At 43.3% G+C, this 21,455-nt stretch overlaps 1 protein-coding gene across 1 annotated transcript in view; it reads right to left on the bottom strand.

Annotated features, from left to right (window-relative positions):
* The window catches only part of LOC126210343 (esterase FE4-like), a 127,542-nt gene that overhangs the window by 16,744 nt on the left and 89,343 nt on the right, over positions 1-21,455 (bottom strand). The window contains exon 8 of the mRNA XM_049939558.1: positions 17,086-17,251. Within this exon, the coding sequence (XP_049795515.1) occupies positions 17,086-17,251 (166 nt within the window). The remainder of the gene's footprint in view (positions 1-17,085; positions 17,252-21,455) is intronic.

Below are 21,455 nucleotides of genomic sequence, written 5' to 3'. Positions count from 1 at the left end.
AACGATCACATGCGCAGAGCTGCAGGGATGGTAGCGCAGAATCTGAGGGGCAGTTGCAAGATGCATAGGGACTACCTAAAACCATGTTGGAATTTTACTACAGCAGATAGGTTCGAGAAAGGTGACTCGTTTCGAGATATGAGACGCTAGAAATGTGATTCACTTGTGGCTGTAATCATTAAAGGACTTCTCCATCAGATACAATACCGGTATATAGTTGAATGGAAAGACTTGATTCAAAATCATAGACATCATTTCTACCAAAAGCGTAGCTCTAGGGATCTGAAAAGCTAGTGTACATTTATTACGACCTCAATCAGCACACCATCGACTACTGTTTGTGATCCTTCTCAATCAACCATCGCCTATAGCTCAGTGGATATATTGCCGAATCTCTGAGATGGCATCGAGACAGAATGCATTACAAATACTGGACAAATATCTAGCGGCGGCATGACTGTGTTGTAAATACCAGTTTCGTACCACGCTCCTCAGCCGAATCACTTTCAAAGTTCGGTAATTTTATTATGAGGGTGCACCGTCAGTGACGTGTAACCGCACTGCTGGACTGATATACACGCATACGATCACCGTCTATATTCAGTGTCACGGTATTTGTCTGGAAAAACCAATTCATTCGGAGGTAATGTCATAAGTCGATTTATAAAGCCAGTATAGCTTTTAACATGGATACTTGTGTGCACCCGTAGAAACAAGACCGCTTTTGATAGTAACCTACAGTAGTTGTTGCGATTGAGTTTTTTAACATCTGGCGGTTATTAAGACGATTACATCTCTCTTCCTAAGACACAGTGGTAGCACTCGCAAGAAAAACTTATGAGACATGTCCACCCATCGCTGATTTTCTCTCAGTATTATTTCGTATCGTCAGCAATCATTTATTGGCAAAATATTTTGATTAAAATTCAGTCTTGATCACGTTATGTCTGTTTTAATGAGTAACCGGTTTCGGTTTTTTCTATAAAACCATCATCAGACCCATTGGCTCCCTTGGGTTGGTAGGTGGAGCTCTCCTTGCTGCTGTGCAGTCAACTGCACAGCAGCAAGGAGAGCTCCACCTACCAACCCAAGGGAGCCAATGGGTCTGATGATGGTTTTATAGAAAAAACCGAAACCGGTTACTCATTAAAACAGACATAACGTGATCAAGACTGAATTTTAATCAAAATATAACAATTAATTGATCACTGTATTCCAAAAATGTTTACCAAAATTGTGTATTGGCAAAATGTTATACTTAGTAGTAGGGGTTGCGTGATAGGTTTGCCTTGAGCATCAGGCAGTATGTGTTTGTGTTCTGACATGTACAAAGGAAATGACTATGTCCAGCTGTAAGGAAGGTATGGATTTGACGTGGAATACTGTGATAGCAAAGGGAAGAATATCTCAGGTCATAAGAATGGTACAGATATTTCCAGAGCCACAGCTGTCAGCTGTCAGCAGGGTGTATTTCCGATAGTTCGCTCATTGTCGACTGTCGTTCAACTGAGACCATGATCGTAATATTTAATTGCATTATAGCGATCAAATGTGTTTGTGACCTATTTCCTAGGATAATTCTGTATAGGGGTGTGTGGCATGCCGGCAGTGGCCTGTGGTGGGAATGATTCACGTTTCCTATTAACGGCAGGATCCGTCGAAAGGAAAGGCCTGTTGGGATGCAGGAATGTGGCTGAATTAACCGTGTCGTCCTCTAGATGGCTGAATAGCGAACTAATACTTAGCATGTGTTGGACAGATTTCATGATCGCGTGGAAATTTGAGAAGATTCAAAATGGGCGTGTGTTTGCACTGGACCATTATTCCCTTCCATGTAAATTGTCTGGTTGACTGCTTCTGCACATTTCTGAGGGAACATCCATTCTGGTGTATGTATCTAGCAGGTCAAGGACAGGTGGATGATGTGTTTGCTGGTTCTCTAGACATGAGAAACATCATAGTTGACTTCATAAATTATAGGGATGATTTGGAATTTGTTACATCACTGTCATCGGTATTCACGAGTAGAATTATCAGTTTCCTGTATTTTTTTTCTAGTTTTGACGTAAAGGTCTTCCCAGACGGGCTAACTTCGTAGTTACTCAGTGGTTTACAGCACGCTCCACCCCGCCAAAGTTTCAGATTTCTTGAGAAATAATTTCCAGTCTCTATCTACGGAATTACGTTGCTCTGGTGATACTGCTACGCATGTGATATTGCTACGTGCTTGATATCGAGAAGTATAGACAAAATGGTATGATAGTATCGCAAACCATGCGAAAATACGTATGTTCTTGTAACCCTAGAGTCTGGGGATGGGTGTAGAAAAGCAAGCAAGCAGGCAGGTCAGGACCGGAAACAGTAATGTCTTTGTTCTGAGATAGGGCTTGACGATCTGTACGTCACTTTGGCAGGGTTTAACTGGCAGTGCAATATGGCGATCTGTGCAAAATAGTTTTTGCTGCTGAAAGTCCCGTCTGCAGTAAAAAAGGCGGACAGTGCTTCCACGCCGGCAGCATCAGTAATGTGGTGGGTTGCATTCACAAGACATACTTTGTGCTGGGGCATAGGAGCCTCTACATAACAGTGAGAGCGTTTACGTTTTGGAGGTGTTTGTTGAAAGCAGGACTCTCCGGGAACGGTAACACATGATTGGATGGAGTGCCTCGTGAGTACCATCAGGAAGAATGCAAACGGTGTTATTGTGGGCTATTTTCGTGAACAGGCCCTGTTAGGACAACAGTTTCCACTTCGACAAGCTGAGACATCACGAAAGTTTCAACAAAAGCGACCGTTAACTATTTCTGCAGCACTTTACAATTTTTGAGAGGTCAGCTTGGCTCTTATTTTGCACTGCCATCTGACATCCATAAAACATAACCTTTTAGATGGTAGGCCACCACTCAAGCATTTAACAGTGATGCATCAGTCACCCTGGGCAGGTATACATGCGTGCAAGGCTAGACACAGCTCACATGTCCCATTAGACTCTCTAGAAACAATGCAGCCTGTGCTATTCTTGGAAGCACTGGAACAGATTTCCATAGTGCTACCTGTGATGTCAGTATCCATAGGTTTTGCACCAGCAATGGCAAACATTAGCACACAACCCAGAGGATTTGGCACTCATTTACTTGGATATGTGACATTAGTATAACACTAGAAGAACTTTACCTGTATACCTGAAAATAGATGCGACTTTCACCTGCTGGCTGTAGGCGATAGCAGTGTGAGGGTGAGGGCAGATACTCGCACCCCAGCATTTGTCACTTTGTGAGGGCTGCTGTTGCTTCCCGACTCCTGGCAGTGTCTGCAGAGTCAGCACCACCAGTGCCGGGCATCGGATGGCGGGATGTGTTTTTTTATTAGGCATCTTTTGTTAAAACTACACTCCTGGAAATTGAAATAAGAACACCGTGAATTCATTGTCCCAGGAAGGGGAAACTTTATTGACACATTCCTGGGGTCAGATACATCACATGATCACACTGACAGAACCACAGGCACATAGACACAGGCAACAGAGCATGCACAATGTCGGCACTAGTACAGTGTATATCCACCTTTCGCAGCAATGCAGGCTGCTATTCTCCCATGGAGACGATCGTAGAGATGCTGGATGTAGTCCTGTGGAACGGCTTGCCATGCCATTTCCACCTGGCGCCTCAGTTGGACCAGCGTTCGTGCTGGACGTGCAGACCGCGTGAGACGACGCTTCATCCAGTCCCAAACATGCTCAATGGGGGACAGATCCGGAGATCTTGCTGGCCAGGGTAGTTGACTTACACCTTCTAGAGCACGTTGGGTGGCACGGGATACATGCGGACGTGCATTGTCCCGTTGGAACAGCAAGTTCCCTTGCCGGTCTAGGAATGGTAGAACGATGGGTTCGATGACGGTTTGGATGTACCGTGCACTATTCAGTGTCCCCTCGACGATCACCAGTGGTGTACGGCCAGTGTAGGAGATCGCTCCCCACACCATGATGCCGGGTGTTGGCCCTGTGTACCTCGGTCGTATGCAGTCCTGATTGTGGCGCTCACCTGCACGGCGCCAAACACGCATACGACCATCATTGGCACCAAGGCAGAAGCGACTCTCATCGCTGAAGACGACACGTCTCCATTCGTCCCTCCATTCACGCCTGTCGCGACACCACTGGAGGCGGGCTGCACGATGTTGGGGCGTGAGCGGAAGACGGCCTAACGGTGTGCGGGACCGTAGCCCAGCTTCATGGAGACGGTTGCGAATGGTCCTCGCCGATACCCCAGGAGCAACAGTGTCCCTAATTTGCTGGGAAATGGAAAAAAGAACACATTGACACCGGTGTGTCAGACCCACCATACTTGCTCCGGACACTGCGAGAGGGCTGTACAAGCAATGATCACACGCACGGCACAGCGGACACACCAGGAACCGCGGTGTTGGCCGTCGAATGGCGCTAGCTGCGCAGCATTTGTGCACCGCCGCCGTCAGTGTCAGCCAGTTTGCCGTGGCATACGGAGCTCCATCGCAGTCTTTAACACTGGTAGCATGCCGCGACAGCGTGGACGTGAACCGTATGTGCAGTTGACGGACTTTGAGCGAGGGCGTATAGTGGGCATGCGGGAGGCCGGGTGGACGTACCGCCGAATTGCTCAACACGTGGGGCGTGGGGTCTCCACAGTACATCGATGTTGTCGCCAGTGGTCGGCGGAAGGTGTACGTGCCCGTCGACCTGGGACCGGACCGCAGCGACGCACGGATGCACGCCAAGACCGTAGGATCCTACGCAGTGCCGTAGGGGACCGCACCGCCACTTCCCAGCAAATTAGGGACACTGTTGCTCCTGGGGTATCGGCGAGGACCATTCGCAACCGTCTCCATGAAGCTGGGCTACGGTCCCGCACACCGTTAGGCCGTCTTCCGCTAACGCCCCAACATCGTGCAGCCCGCCTCCAGTGGTGTCGCGACAGGCGTGAATGGAGGGACGAATGGAGACGTGTCGTCTTCAGCGATGAGAGTCGCTTCTGCCTTGGTGCCAATGATGGTCGTATGCGTGTTTGGCCCCGTGCAGGTGAGCGCCACAATCAGGACTGCATACGACCGAGGCACACAGGGCCAACACCCAGCATCATGGTGTGGGGAGCGATCTCCTACACTGGCCGTACACCACTGGTGATCGTCGAGGGGACACTGAATAGTGCACGGTACATCCAAACCGTCATCGAACCCATCGTTCTACCATTCCTAGACCGGCAAGGGAACTTGCTGTTCCAACAGGACAATGCACGTCCGCATGTATCCCGTGCCACCCAACGTGCTCTAGAAGGTGTAAGTCAACTACCCTGGCCAGCAAGATCTCCGGATCTGTCCCCCATTGAGCATGTTTGGGACTGGATGAAGCGTCGTCTCACGCGGTCTGCACGTCCAGCACGAACGCTGGTCCAACTGAGGCGCCAGGTGGAAATGGCATGGCAAGCCGTTCCACAGGACTACATCCAGCATCTCTACGATCGTCTCCATGGGAGAATAGCAGCCTGCATTGCTGCGAAAGGTGGATATACACTGTACTAGTGCCGACATTGTGCATGCTCTGTTGCCTGTGTCTATGTGCCTGTGGTTCTGTCAGTGTGATCATGTGATGTATCTGACCCCAGGAATGTGTCAATAAAGTTTCCCCTTCCTGGGACAATGAATTCACGGTGTTCTTATTTCAATTCCCAGGAGTGTATATTCCATCGATTTATCCTATCAATATGCTGCTGGGAATTAAAAAAGAATCCCCAGACATGTGAAGCATATCGATTTAAATAATTTCCATAAATTTTTTATATCAACATGGTGTTAGTGGTACAATAGTCAAGAGGAGGGTGTGGGTGGTGGGTGACATGGAGCAGAGCAGGAGGTCAAGTGCACAACACTAGGTTAATTTGCATAATTTTTATGTAAAACGTGGTACCTAAAATAGTTTAGGAGGGTAGGGGTGGGTGGCAAAGAAGAGTGCGCCAGGAATGGCGTTGGAAATCGTGTGGAATTCGAAAAGTGTCCCAGAAAATGGTGGGAGAACATAACTAATAACTTAATATGGTTTCAGAGGCGGTACAAATGTTTAAGGTGATGGAGGTGACATGGGAAGTCGCTTAACAGAATAATAGGTTAAGTGCTGACAGAGGGCAAAACATTTGATTAAGACATCCAGAGTGCAAACATTAGGTTATGCAACATGTTCGCCCCATGTAATTACTTCTTAAAAGACCTACATCTTTCAAACAGCTGAGGACGATGAGCAAGAGATTTCCAGCCCCTGCAAACTAATTTTTTTATAAATAAACAATAGACCCTTGAATTTCTTGCTATGAGTTCCTTTCTCTCCACCATAGAGCCACCAGTTTCCATATATTCCATACATTGCCTTGAATCCCATAATTGTTTAAATAAACAATATGCCACACATTGCCTAAATTGCTTAAATAATATTCCATACACTACAATCGAATTCCCTCCAATGACCGATCAACTGAGTCTTTTTCCCACCAATTTCTGGGAGGGAGTGTGGGAGACAAGGGAGTTTACCAGAAGGGGAGATGTTAATTAACTGATGAATTTAATTAAACATTCGATCAAATTGATAAGAGTCAGAAGGGCTATTCCAATAACTCAGACCTGAAAATTTAGGTTAGAGGGACCCCCCCTTGGGCGAAACGATAAAATACCTGACGGCTTACCAGAGAGAACATTATCATCGTTGATAAAGAACGTCCGTCCTCAGAGACCAAAAACAGGAAAAGTTAACGTAATATTGGTAAACTGCAGGAGTATCCAGGGCAAGGTTCCTGAATTAGTATCTCTTATTGAAGGAAATAGTGCGCATATAGTATTAGGAACGGAAAGTTGGTTAAAACCGGAAGTGAACAGTAACGAAATCCTAGACACAGAATGGAATATATACCGCAAGGATAGGATAAACGCCAATGGTGGAGGAGTATTTATAGCAGTAAAGAATTCAATAATATCCAGTGAAGTTATTAGCGAATGCGAATGTGAAATAATCTGGGTTAAGTTAAGTATCAAAGGTGGGTCAGATATGATAGTCGGATGCTTCTATAGGCCACCTGCATCAGCAACCGTAGTAGTTGAGCGCCTCAGAGAGAACCTGCAGAACGTCGTGAAGAAGTTTCGTGATCATACTATTGTAATAGGGGGAGACTTCAATCTACCAGGTATAGAATGGGATAGTCACACAATCAGAACTGGAGCCAGGGACAGAGACTCTTGTGACATTATCCTGACTGCCTTGTCCGAGAATTACTTCGAGCAGATAGTTAGAGAACCAACTCGTGAAGCTAACGTTTTAGACCTCATAGCAACAAATAGACCGGAACTTTTCGACTCCGTGAATGTAGAAGAGGGTATCAGTGATCATAAGTCAGTGGTTGCATCAATGACTACAAGTGTAATAAGAAATGCCAAGAAAGGAAGGAAAATATATTTGCTTAACAAGAGTGATAGGGCACAAATCGCAGAATATCTGAGTGACCACCATCAAACGTTCATTTCTGAGGAAGAGGATGTGGAACAAAAATGGAAAAAATTCAGAAACATCGTCCAGTACGCCTTAGATAAGTTCGTACCGACTAAGGTCCAAAGCGAGGGGAAAGATCCACCGTGGTATAACAATCATGTACGAAAGGTACTACGGAAACAAAGAAAGCTTCACCATAGGTTTAAGAGTAGTCGAATCATAGCTGATAAGGAAAAGCTGAACGAAGCGAAAAAGAGCGTAAAGAGAGCAATGAGAGAAGCATTCAACGAATTCGAACATAAAACATTGGCAAACAATCTAAACAAGAACCCTAAAAAGTTTTGGTCATATGTAAAATCGGTAAGCGGATCTAAATCCCCTATTCAGTCACTCGTTGACCACGATGGCACCGAAACAGAGGACGACCGAAGAAAGGCAGAAATACTGAATTCAGTGTTCCGAAACTGTTTCACTGCGGAAAATCGTAACACGGTCCCTGACTTCAGCCGTCGCACGGACGCCAAAATGGAAAATATTGAAATAAACGATATCGGAATTGAAAAACAACTGCTATCACTTAGTAGCGGAAAAGCATCCGGACCAGACGAGATACCCTTAAGATTCTACAGTGATTATGCTAAAGAACTTGCCCCCTTTCTATCAGCAATTTATCGTAGATCTCTGGAAGAACGTAAAGTACCTAGCGACTGGAAGAAAGCACAGGTCGTTCCCATTTTCAAGAAGGGTCATAAATCAGATGCGAATAATTATAGGCCTATTTCACTTACGTCAATCTGTTGTAGAATAATGGAACATGTTTTGTGTTCTCGTATTATGACGTTCTTAGATAATACAAATCTCCTTCATCATAACCAACATGGATTCCGCAAACAGAGATCATGTGAAACCCAGCTCGCCCTATTTGCCCAAGAAATTCACAGTGCCGTAGACACTGGCGAGCAGATTGATGCCGTATTCCTGGACTTCAGGAAGGCATTTGATACGGTTCCGCACTTACGTTTAGTGAAAAAAATACGTGCTTACGGAATATCGGACCAGGTTTGTGATTGGATTCAGGATTTCCTAGAAGAAAGAACACAACATGTCATTCTTAACGGTTCAAAATCTGCAGATGTAGAGGTAATTTCGGGAGTACCGCAAGGAAGCGTGATAGGACCTTTATTGTTTACAATATACATAAATGACTTAGTTGACAACATCGGTAGCTCCGTGAGGCTATTTGCAGATGACACGGTTGTCTACAAGAAAGTAGCAACATCAGAAGACTCGTACGTACTCCAGGAAGACCTGCAGAGGATTAATGAATGGTGCGACAGCTGGCAGCTTTCCCTAAACGTAGATAAATGTAATATAATGCGCATACATAGGGGCAGAAATCCATTCCAGTACGATTATGCCATAGGTGGTAAATCATTGGAAGCGGTAACGACCGTAAAATACTTAGGAGTTACTATCCGGAGCGATCTGAAGTGGAATGATCACATAAAACAAATAGTGGGAAAAGCAGGCGCCAGGTTGAGATTCATAGGAAGAATTCTAAGAAAATGTGACTCATCGACGAAAGAAGTAGCTTACAAAACGCTTGTTCGTCCGATTCTTGAGTATTGCTCATCAGTATGGGACCCTTACCAGGTTGGATTAATAGAAGAGATAGACATGATCCAGCGAAAAGCAGCGCGATTCGTCATGGGGACATTTAGTCAGCGCGAGAGCGTTACGGAGATGCTGAACAAGCTCCAGTGGCGGACACTCCAAGAAAGGCGTTACGCAATACGGAGAGGTTTATTATCGAAATTACGAGAGAGCACATTCCGGGAAGAGATGGGCAACATATTACTACCGCCCACATATATCTCGCGTAATGATCACAACGAAAAGATCCGAGAAATTAGAGCAAATACGGAGACTTACAAGCAGTCGTTCTTCCCACGCACAATTCGTGAATGGAACAGGGAAGGGGGGATCAGATAGTGGTACAATAAGTACCCTCCGCCACACACCGTAAGGTGGCTCGCGGAGTATAGATGTAGATGTAGATGTAGATGTACCTGTAGCAGCGAGGGGGCGAGGTTTCAGAGGTGGGAGGGAAGTGGGGGGAGGGTGGTGGGAAACAATAGGTTAAGTGCCTGTCAATCAAAAGGAAGGAACCTTTTAGCAGAACAATAGTTTAAGGACCTGTCAATCACAGAAGAATAATAGGTTAAGTATCTGTCAATCAAAGGAGAACAATAGGTTTGCCCCTGAGTGCATACCTGCCCCTGACATAGGCAACCTGCACTAATAAAATGTGCTCATACAGACTTTGTTCCACTACTGATAACTATTCTGTAGATTACGCAGCCTCTTATACAATACACCCTCACTCAGTTTCCAGACGGTTCACCACTTTCAGTTTCTGGAGTAATTTAGACACACAATGATCACGTACATAAACAAAGCTACTGATATGAGGAAAACATTGATATGTATGCAACTCACACCTAACATACAGGTAACGTGGGTATGGTCTTAACTGACAAAGGGTACCAGGAAAACTACTGTAGTTGTAGTAATCTGCGACAAGCCTATGGTAGTTTTACAACTCTGTCAACAAGAGATGAGCATCTGAAGACAACAAGAAGTTAGAGCACGCCTGAGGGAAACGACCGAATCAAGTGCTTGGCTGTCAAACATTTCGTCTCTGGTCTTTTATACCTTTCATTTATTTGTTAAATTACTTCGTATTTTACGATTATCAGTTGTGGAGTTCTTTTACTACCCTCAGTTAAACTCTCAACATTCTTTGCCTGTGTGCTTTGTTAATTTTGTTGTTACACGATAAATTTAACCACCTAATTGCGCACGTGGTCGTGCTCTCTACCAGGTGTACATTTGAATCTCCAAACTTCACAATAGTTTTCCTACACACCTCACGAAAAGTTTGAAAGATAGAATAGGATGTACTGCCATAATTGGAGATGTGATTAGCGGCTCGCATGTCATGTTGGGTAGCTCAGTCGGTTCATCACTTTTCAGCGAAAGGCGAAAGTCCGACGTTCAGGTACCAGTTCGGCCTACAGTTTTAATCTGGCAGGCAGTTTCACCTTTCAAAACCTCTGTGAACCTATTTGTCTGAAGGGAATTAATTTGAAACTGGAAATTACGTCGTTTCTCAGTCGACATTATTAAAGGCAGATATAACATATTTTCGAATTTGACTACCTTTCAGACCTTTGTGAAACTATTACTTCCGAATGAATGAAGATATTCACGAAAAAATGCGCCGTTTTCGATCTGACACATTCATTTTTCAGAAAAATCATCAAATTAATAATCAGTGACATCAAAACCACTACATACCAACTTTTTGTTTCAATCTGATTTATTTATTTTTTATTTTCGTTCGCTCATTTCACAAAATGGGTCACTGTGTTACATCCTGTGTCTCACTAATGCCGTAACCACCTTGCTCGATTGAAAAAGAGATATTATACTAACGCTACATATATGCTTATGTGTTACGAAACCCTCCATAAAAGTTTTTGTCTTTAATGTAGCACCGTATAGAAGTAAAATGTCGACAAGAAACAATACAGACCAGATAAGAACAGAAGCTTTTCAAATATGGGGCTACAGCAGAACGCTGAAGACTAAATGGATAGATCAGTTGTCCGATGAACACGTACTCCATCGAACTGTAGAAGAAAGAACTTCGTGGCAAACGGCCACTAACAGAAGAGATAGATTGATAGAACGTAAAGGAATAGCTAACTGATGTCTGAAGGAAGTTGAAGGACTTAAAAAGCAGTAGCTGAGAAGGGTATAAGACGGGTTGCACCCTATCCCCAGGCCCGGATCTCGGGGAGGGCAAACTGCGGTATCTGCCCCGACAAGGGGCGCGAAATTCACACTCTTGAAGAGAAACACCTTGTTTCACAAAGCGCTTAGCATGCAGTGTACAGTGGTCTATCGATTATTCATACTATTTTGAAACCCATCCCTTTTTGTTTTTGACTATTTTTCAACACATTCTAAGTTGGTTTCTGAACGAATCGTAAGTTGATTTTTGAATGCTTGCATATAGTACGTCCTGTCTCTGCCAGGGGAATCTGCTTCTCATCTAGAAATAAAAAACTTTCGTGCAGACAAAACGGGGCTGGACTGCACGAACTGAGCCGAATAAACCGGAATGGATGAATGCCAATCGGTTAGTTTATGTGGTTGACTGTGTGTGCGAATAATAAGCGTTGTTATAATTATTAGCGAAATCCGTAGTTTCAGATTACCACAGTAGAAGTAAACGACCAACAGGAACAACGGGTAAGAATGATTAGATATTATGTTGTCCGTGTATCCAAGAATATCAAATTTTGACAGAAAATTTTTGCCATATCGCTACATTACTAAGGGCTAGTTGTACAGTCCCGGGTTAGCAGCCGCTTAATTCCATTCTCGGAACAGCGCGGAGAACGCGTTGTGCGAATACGTAACAACACCTAACCGGAGAATAAACGCGAGATAACTAAACCAGTGATTCTGGCAGGGTTAGTGAAGTTAACCGGGGAATAAGTTTTAAAAATGGCAGTGATAGTTGAAGAGTTAGTGACAACAAGGCTGTTTTGTTACAACGAGGAAGCATAAGAAACGAGGACATCGCACAAATTATGTGGAAGAATATGACCATTCCAAATTTATATAACAATTTCTTGTTACTACATCTACTTTTGGATCTAATGATTGAGAAACTGGACCATACGTGTGAAATGGAAAACTATTTCCTAACCTAAAACGTTTTGCTCATAGGAGGCGTAATACGCATTTGATATTGGTACTTCATGAATTATATTCTGTCGTGTTATTTATGTAAATGAGGTAGATAAAAATGACCATTTGTGCTAAAGGGAGTTCCGCTTATTTCACATGTGTTGCAATTGTTGCAATATTAGAATCCCCTACTTCGTTTTCTCTATCGGACAGTGACAAAACAGACGTAATCAAATCGAGAAATTACACCAGTCTTTCAGTATTAGAAAAATATATTTCGATTTTTCATGTCGCAAAACGTTTGACGAACTATTATGAGGTAATAGATTCTTTCGCAGAAAGGAAATTACTTCGTGTAAAGGAGTAGCAAGATTAGAGAGGGAAAAACTCTCGGACCTCAGGATTCAAAAATTGTGTACTGTCTTGCTTGCCTCTGTCTTTACTGGTTCTACGTTTTCTATATAGAATTTTTGTCAGGCAAAAGATATACTAGCTAAAAGTCAATAAGAAGAGCACATTTTTTGAAGAGTTCTTATTGTCCCGGTCACAAATAATCCCACCCAGTACAAATTGTGAGTTTGTTTAAGGGGGATTGGGTGTCAAACCGGCCGACTGGGAGCAGCAGAGACAACGCAGGACATAAGGCTGTTGGCTTCTCTTACAAAATACACACGCTTGAATTCCACAGAGCCAAATACAGTGCCGTGTGGTAGAGAATTCTGTGAGAAGAGGCGTGGCACTGCACTTTGTAATCCTTAAAACTAAATAACGTCTTACATTTTCTCGAACATGGAAGTTTTGTATATCAAACTCTTCAGAAAGATGTGCGCCACAAAATGAACACTTTTTAAAAAATCGATTTTTTAAAAAAATTTTTACGTCCCATCTCAAACGCTCAAGGGTAAGGGGGGCGGGTCGCCAATATCAAGTTTTTGCCCCGATTGGGAAATATCGTAGATCCGGGGCTGCCTATCCCCGATGATATTCAGTGTCTGTGAAGGAAACCAAGGATATTTTTGTGAGGGGAATTAAATTACAGCGAGAAGAAATAAAAATCTTGAGTTTTTATGCGTATAGACTGGGACGATCGTGAGGATTTGCATCGAGGAGGGAAGAGTGCCAGGGTAATCCGTGCAGTTGTGTGAAGCGCTGTTTCAAGGTGGTGTAGAGGCTAACGCACCTGCCTGATAGGCAGAAGACCTGGGTTGGATTCCCAGCCTTGGCAAAAATTTTCGCTCGCTGCTTCAGACTGTATACATAAAGTCATATCTGTATGAGACCAGTAAAATCTCTGAAATTATGTCAGTTCATTTGAAGAACGTTGTGTGTGTATTAATAGTTACCTGTCTTGACAGCACTTGGTTCAATTACAATTCACAATGCTCCAAGTTTCCTGTTCTTCCATCATTAGATCTTGTAAAACAAAAGGATTATATAAAAATGTGCGAATAAGACGGAAAATTACTAATGAGGTGCTGAAGCTGATCTGCGACTCGTATAAAGACTTCATGTCTTCGATTTTAAATCTGTGTGGTTTGTCGGAGGAATTGTAATTCCGTTTCAGAAGTCAAAGTACTTGAAAGAGCAGCTGATCGGAATGAACAGTCTCTTGAAAATAGATTGTAAAGTGATGAGACACTACATAAAAGTATTTTATGAGTTGTTTGGGCATCAAGATAAATGACCAGGTGCGGTTGCGCGGTTCCTTTTGTCCTTTTACCTGCACCTACCTGTGAACTCGTAGCAGCAGATCGCCAGTAGGAAAGCCGAGCAGGAACCTACCGTACTGCTACTCGCACTAGGCTGAACACAACGGAACTATTCTAAGATTCCGGAAAAGGTCTTAATTTTGAACGAAAGGTGCAAATAGTGGCAAAACTTCGGTATATTCTGAACTCGAGAATTACAGGTTCACTGCCAAGCCCGTGCTAATCCTAACACAGTCATGCACGAACCCTTTCATCCACGTTAGCAAGTTTGTGGTAACGTATTTCCCGAAATCTGAACAGCTACTAAGCACGGATTGTTGTTAAAGGAAAATGCTCGTCATACTATAACGTTTATCAGTGTCTAATGCATTCAAGTTTTTAGTCGCCGATCTGCTTAAAATGCCAAGCAACTATACTGTCTTTCCTCATATACAAAATTACTTAAGAAATCCGTACTTTCTAAAAACCACACCGGAATAAATACGAGGTGCGGCTAGAAAAAAACCGGACTGATGCTGGAAAAAACATTTATTTACAATTATTTACAATTTCATGTTATCTCCTTCAACGTACTCTCCTCCTCGGTTTCTACACCGCTCCATACGAATTTTCCACTGTTCATAGCAATGCTGCAGATCATTTTCGGTAAGTCCATTACTTCCGTCGCTTTTTCTTTTACTGCTTCAACAGTCTCAAATCTAGTTCCTTTCAAAGCTGACTTGACTTTAGGGAAAAGAAAAAAGTCACAGGGGGCCAAATCAGGTGAGTAGGGTGGATGATCTAAGATGGGAATGTTGTGTTTTGCCAAAAACGTCTTCACTGACAACGCACTGTGAGCTGGGGCATTGTCTTGGTGAAGGATCCATGACTTTTTTCTCCACAAATCGTTCCGTTTTCTCCGTACTCGCTCACGTAGGGTAGCCAGGACGCTAATGTAGTAATGCTGATTCACTGTTTGTCCCTCTGGTACCCAATCAATGTGCACAATCCCTTTGATGTCAAAAAAAACAATCATCATTGCCTTGAATTTCGATTTTGACATTCGTGCTTTTTTTGTCGTGGAGAACCAGGAGTTTTCCAATGCATCGATTGGCGTTTAGTTTCGGGATCGTAAGTAAAAAACCACGATTCATCGCAAGTAATAACATTTTGTAAGAAGGTGGGATCACTTTCAATGTTTTCCAGGATGTCAGAACAAATCATCTTCGGCGTTCCTTCTGTTCAATTGTGAGACACTTTGGAACCATTTTTGAACACACTTTGTTCATGTTGAAACTTTCATGAAGAATTTGCCTAACACTTTCCTTGTCAACTCCTGTTAACTCAGACACTGCTCTGATTGTTAAACGGCGATCTTGTCGAACAAGTTTACCGATTTTTTCAATGTTTGCATCAGTTTTTGCTGACAATGGTCTGCCAGTGCGAGTCTCATCACTGGTGTCTTCGCGGCCATCTTTAAATCGTTTAAACCACTCAAACACTTGTGTTCGCGATAAACAATCATCGCCGTACACTTGTTGTAACATTACAAACGTTTCACTTGCAGATTTTCCTAGTTTGAAACAAAATTTGATGTTAACACGCTGTTCTTTCTGTACACTCAACATTTTCCGACGCACAGGCAAAACGTCAACTACTTAAAACAGACGCCACGGGCAGACTGAGTGCAGGAGGCAGATGAAACTCGAGCAGTAGGCGGAGCGAGAGTCACGTGACAGGCCATGCGACTTTCAGCCTTATTGCATTCGTTTTATTGTTTCACCAGTACTAGTCCGGTTTTTTTCTAGCCACACCTCGTATGCCTTCGCTTTAAAGCAATTTTGGAACATGTAGCACAACTGAAACCGGCAAACAATAACTTCCTTCGGAGCTCATACTACACACGATCGCGCCATTGAAAGGCTGGGGTTCGACTTCTTAGACTGCTGTAAGCATTCTCTGCCTCCAAGAGAAAAGACGCGCGAAGAACACTCCGTTCTGATTTGTCAGTTTCCTTTAAGGCCAATAGAAAAACATTATTCTCCCGCGTTAGTCCGCGTTCTGCATGTCTAACCAATCAACAAATAACATACTTTCAACTGCACTTTCCCGAAGTAAATATTTAATATTCTGATATTTTATTTATACTTTACGTTATTAATTGTTTTCGTTTGCAATCGAATTAGCTTTCCTTTTACCAAAAACTTACTTAGCATATTATGATACAAAGTTTCTCGCGGTAGTTCGTACAGCGTTTATCAATAGAACAACGATCTACATATTTACCTTAGACCACATTCACGAATCATTCACACGACTAAAAACATACACAAAACTGTACAAACATAAATAAAGAAAAAAATCCTTCAAAAAATAAACAGAACAATCCACAAAAACGTTCTCCTGACCTGTTTTTTGTACGTCTCTGTGCACTACTGTACTCTGGTAGATGAAAATTAGAACTACGTACTCGATTGAACCTGCTTCAGGCCATCTGTCACTGTGCACTCATGGGTCACTCTGCTGATACACAGGCTCTACACAGGAGCGATATAAGGCACCACGCCTCACAGGGCCAAATTCGAGATGACATAAAATGTAGATTGGTTACAAAACGGAAAATATTTATGAAGAAAGGAGAATTGTGAACATGTTAAATTATATTACAGGACGATAGGTATTTCTGTTAAAGAAAAACGAAACATGAACGATAAAAACCGGAGACAAGAACAGAGTACAAACTTTTGAAATGTGGCGCTGGAGGAGTTTGCTGAAGACTGGACGGGCAGATCTGATTATCAGTAAGCAATTATTGAATCGAATTTGGGAGCAAAAGTTGACTAAAATGTGAGATCTGCTTATAGGATACGTCGCGTGGCGTCACGGAATCCTCAGTTTTGTAACGGAGGGAAGTGTATGGGGTGACATTTGTAGAGGGGGACCAGTGTCGCTGTGAAGAAATTTGTAAAGAACTGACTATTATGGAGAGCGACCGCTTCGTTATGCAGACCACAACAACATAGTAGAACTAAACTTAGGAAAAACTGGCAACAGTTACACACGCTAACGTCAGAGTAGAGGTTACTGCGAGAGCAATGAAGATAACAAATATGACTAGAGACACAGTACCGTTAAATTTCTCCCTGAGCTTTCGGGCCACCTCTCCTAGTGGCCCTTCGGGAAGATGCTCATTCGTGTAGTGGAAAACGAAGAAGTGGGCTGGGGCTGTCGACTTGGAGCTGTGTATTTTGGCCACTCGCACAGCGTGGTATGTGAACATCAGGTCCCCTAGAAGCTGAAAAAAAGAAACCTTAATTTAGCATGAAGCTGAAAGCGAAATCAAATGTTCTATTGACCGTTTTGAACAATTATGATCTGTAACAACAGCTTAGTTCTCGAAGAAATTTGGATTCTACCGCCAGAAGCTTTAGGATAGCTGTTGCCGCTACTACGGTTGCAATTTACCATTGGCGGTTCCCCAGGTATCAGCTCTAGGTCCACCACTCTTCTCAATGTACCTTAGTGATTTGCCTAGAGTCTTCTCCCGCTCTGACGATCGCTGTTTATTTCTTAAAGCTCAGTGGCTGAGTGCTCAAGTACCAGGCTGTCGATCCAAAGACACGTTCATTCCCTGCCAATCCTTATCACTTCTTTCTCCCCTGGAACTGTTTGTCGAAGTGAAAAATTCTGATTCAGAGTCGACTGCAAACAAGAGATTCACCTACAGCTCGCTGGGTAAGTCAGTTCACTGGTCGGAGTAAGGTAATGGCATAACACCTCCAATAGAATCGTACCTAGTAAAACACTGTGGTATTCGTTATGCCCAGGCGAAGCTACTTTCGTCCAGATACAACTATGGGTTCTTTGATTGCTCTGGGAGAAGAATCATCAAACTAGAACACATCAAATATTAGCTCACTTAGTAACATTAATGAACAAACGATTTACTAAATTTAAAGATTGCAGGAACAGAGGATAATTTACAACTGTCATGGACCAGCAAGCTTTTCTCTACAAGTTTCTCGGAAACTTCAACTACTGTTCGGTCCTAGACGCAGCTGTATACTGCTGTAGCTTTGGTCTCCAACTGGGCAGAGTTCTGCACAGCTCGGTTCCATGTTAGCCTAAGTGCAAGAGGGCTGCAGTTCTGAGGAAGAGGCGTGACCTCCAGGAGCGCATCCTATAGGTCGGTGTGCGTTGCAATGAGCCCTCGCTAGTGTCTACGGTATCGACTCATGTTGCTGACTTTAGTGTGGCATCAGTAAAAGCAAATAAAGACATTTTACTTCTTGCGGGTATGTATTTCAGTAGTAAGCACACATAATAAAATTATTCGCTGATATAGTGGTGTACAGGATGTGTGATTCAGTACACAGAGCAGCAACCTCTCTTGGAAATAATGGCTCTAACTCGTAGTCGAGTCGGAAGAGGTTTGGATGATGAGCAGGGGTACGTCATTTTTTGCTGATTCAATGCCTGAGTTCAGATATCGTTATGACTGACTGTTAGCGTGCCAGACTCACAGTTGGCGGATCTGCAGAACATGCTGACCAATGCGATAATCCAAATCCTCTATTTCGAGGAAGGTCAGGGTAGCACAACCAGCAAGCAGTCTTCCTCTGAGATAGAGGACATCTCCAAAACGGAGCTCAGTTACCAGGCTTCACACATCAGGAATGTATGCACTTTTTCCCGAATCACTCTCTAACAAACTGATGGTGATCCTGTTTAGTACCAGTAGCACCACATACCATTATATCCAGGTGTTGGGCCCCTATGACGATGACTAGTGTAACTTGGTATTGTTCATGCTCCTCGCAGCCTGCACCTGTGCATCTGTGTATCATGATGCCGTACGTAGATGCACGGCGCTCCAGACAGCGTCACACTGTCTGTGCGGAGACTTGTCTTATCGGCAGTAAGCCAATTTCGTGACTCATGGTCACTCTCATCCTGTATGGCCTAGTGAACATTATGCCTGCCCTCTCAGGCGCCAGTCGCGTGGGGCCACTGAGATCCTGCATGAAGTTGAGTAAGGTCTTTGTGAACCTGATGATCCCATATTTCCTGTCATGGATTCCCAGTCAACATGAAGAATACTGTGAAATGATAAATATCTGGACGTGACTATTCGAAATGATCTCAAATGGAACGATCAGATTACACAAGTAACGGGTAAGGCGAACTCTAGATTGCGATTTATTGGTAGACTCCTGAAGCGATGAAGTCCTTCAACAAAGGAAATTGCTTACAATACTTTAGTTCGTCCACTCTTATTGTTCGTCTGTATGGGACCCTTACCAGTTGGGTCTGATTCAAGAGATTGAGAAGATCCGAAGAAGAGCCGCAAGATTCGTGACTGGTACATTTAGCCATCGCGAGAGCGTTACAAATCTCATAGAAAGTTTGAAGTGGGACACAATTGAAGAAAGACGACGCGCTAAGCGGAAGGGGCTGCTCACTAAATTCCAAAATCCGATCTTCGCCGAGAATGCAGAGCATATATTATTACCACCAACTATCAAATCGCGCAATGATTACCATTCAAACATAATGGAAATTAGAACTCGCACTGAGGCGTTCAGTCGTTTTACCCTCGCGCGACCCGTGAGTGGAACAGAAGGGGAGGGGAATATGACTTTGGCGCGAATAGTGCACTCCGCCACACACCGATTGGTGGCTAGCGAAGTACATATGTAGATATGTAGATGTAGATAAATTTCAATCACAATAGGTTACAATAATGCTGCTGTCGAATTGGAATACGTGCTAGTAGACGTTTTTCCCTTTTGCATGAGGCATACCACAATCTGCTCCAAAAGAATCAACATTCAAATAAAGATTCTGAAGAAAAGTCCATTGGGTACTGTTACCTTATACAAGTGGCATTCAATAAGTAATGCAAGAGAATTACTCCTGAATGCGGGGCGGTTTGGTTCAAAATGGTTCAAATGGCTTTGAGCACTATGGGACTTAACATCTGTGGCCATCAGTCCCCTAGAGCTTAGAACTACGTAAACCTAACTAACCTAAGGACATCACACACCTCCATGCCCGAGGCAGGATTCGAACCTGCGACCGTAGCAACCGCGTGTTTCCTGACTGAGGCGCCTAGAACCGCTCGGCTACAACGGCCGGCAATCTCTTGAAAATTATATAAATGCAGCTTGTAACAAATTGTCAGTGTATCTCGATACAGAACAGAAATCTTTACAATTGTGGAACTCTCCTGCCCCTAATTCTCTCCAGTGAGTGAAACTCAAAGAGGGAGATGGCATACCATGCACTGTTGGAGACATCTCACCTGAGCCTACTTACAATTATGAATCATGAGTCAGTCTGAACATCGATTAAACAAAGCTCATCATGCAGCTGTAGGAGAACAGGATGGGCTATACTACAAACATTACAACAGGAGGCAAATTTTAACACACAAACTGAATTAACACATTCTGCATTTAAGATTATAACGCAACAGGGTGTTAATAATAACAAAAAAAAAAAAACGGCTCTGAGCACTATGGGACTCAACTGCTGAGGTCATTAGTCCCCCAGAACTTAGAACTAGTTAAACCTAACTAACCTAAGGACATCACAAATATCCATGCCCGAGGCAGGATTCGAACCTGCGACCGTAGCGGTCTTGCGGTTCCAGACTGCAGCGCCTTTAACCGCACGGCCACTTCGGCCGGCTAATAATAACAGCTGGTTCACATGAGATCAAGTATAAATTAAAAACCAAAGTTACAAACTGCTAACAAGGAGCTACCATGGTGTAGAGACGAGCTAGAGAGTGTGCCATCCCTGCCCCAAACTTTTCTTCGTAAGTGGCGGAATAAAGACTGAAAATAAGTTAAAGAGACTGTCAAAGGCAGTATTGACAAACAAACATTGAAATATAAGTGTGGTGAAACATTAGTCGTTAAAAGAACCAACGTGTTTATATGTAATTGAAATAAAAGCACTGACAGTGTAAAATTATTATTGTCATTGTTCTTGTCCGTCTGATGAAGAAGTACACTTCTTTTGTCTCGTTTAATGGAAGTAGGTCTCAATCGCCGCCATTGGTGACGAAATCTGTATAAACGCTGCCTGTGTGCTCTCGTCTGAGAATGTAAGTGTAATTCTGCGGAATATAGATTATAAAATTTATGTTACCTTTCATTTACCCAAAAAGTCATTTTCTGCTTTCCCATCCCACCATATCAATTGATTATCGGATTGGCCGTTTGCTTGCAATATTGATTAGTCAGTGGTGGTTAGATGCCTAACAGTAAATATAAATTCGTATTACACTGCCGTAATAACCTTGAGAGCTGAGTATAAATATTATTTATATCTGCAAGATTAAAGTGTACGTAATTAAAAGTATTTTTTTGTTCAGAGAGAGAAAACTAGAGCATTGCTCAAAGTCACTGACAAGGATTAACTTTCTTGGCGGCCTACGGTCGCATTTCCATTCATTACGTAAAGCTTATTATTAGCAAATGCAAATTAGT

This window comes from Schistocerca nitens, chromosome 10, assembly GCF_023898315.1.
Source record: "Schistocerca nitens isolate TAMUIC-IGC-003100 chromosome 10, iqSchNite1.1, whole genome shotgun sequence".
NCBI classification, from domain to species: Eukaryota; Metazoa; Arthropoda; class Insecta; order Orthoptera; family Acrididae; genus Schistocerca; species Schistocerca nitens.
The sequence above is the reverse complement of the archived record's forward strand: the minus strand, read 5'-3'. Positions and strand labels throughout refer to the sequence as shown.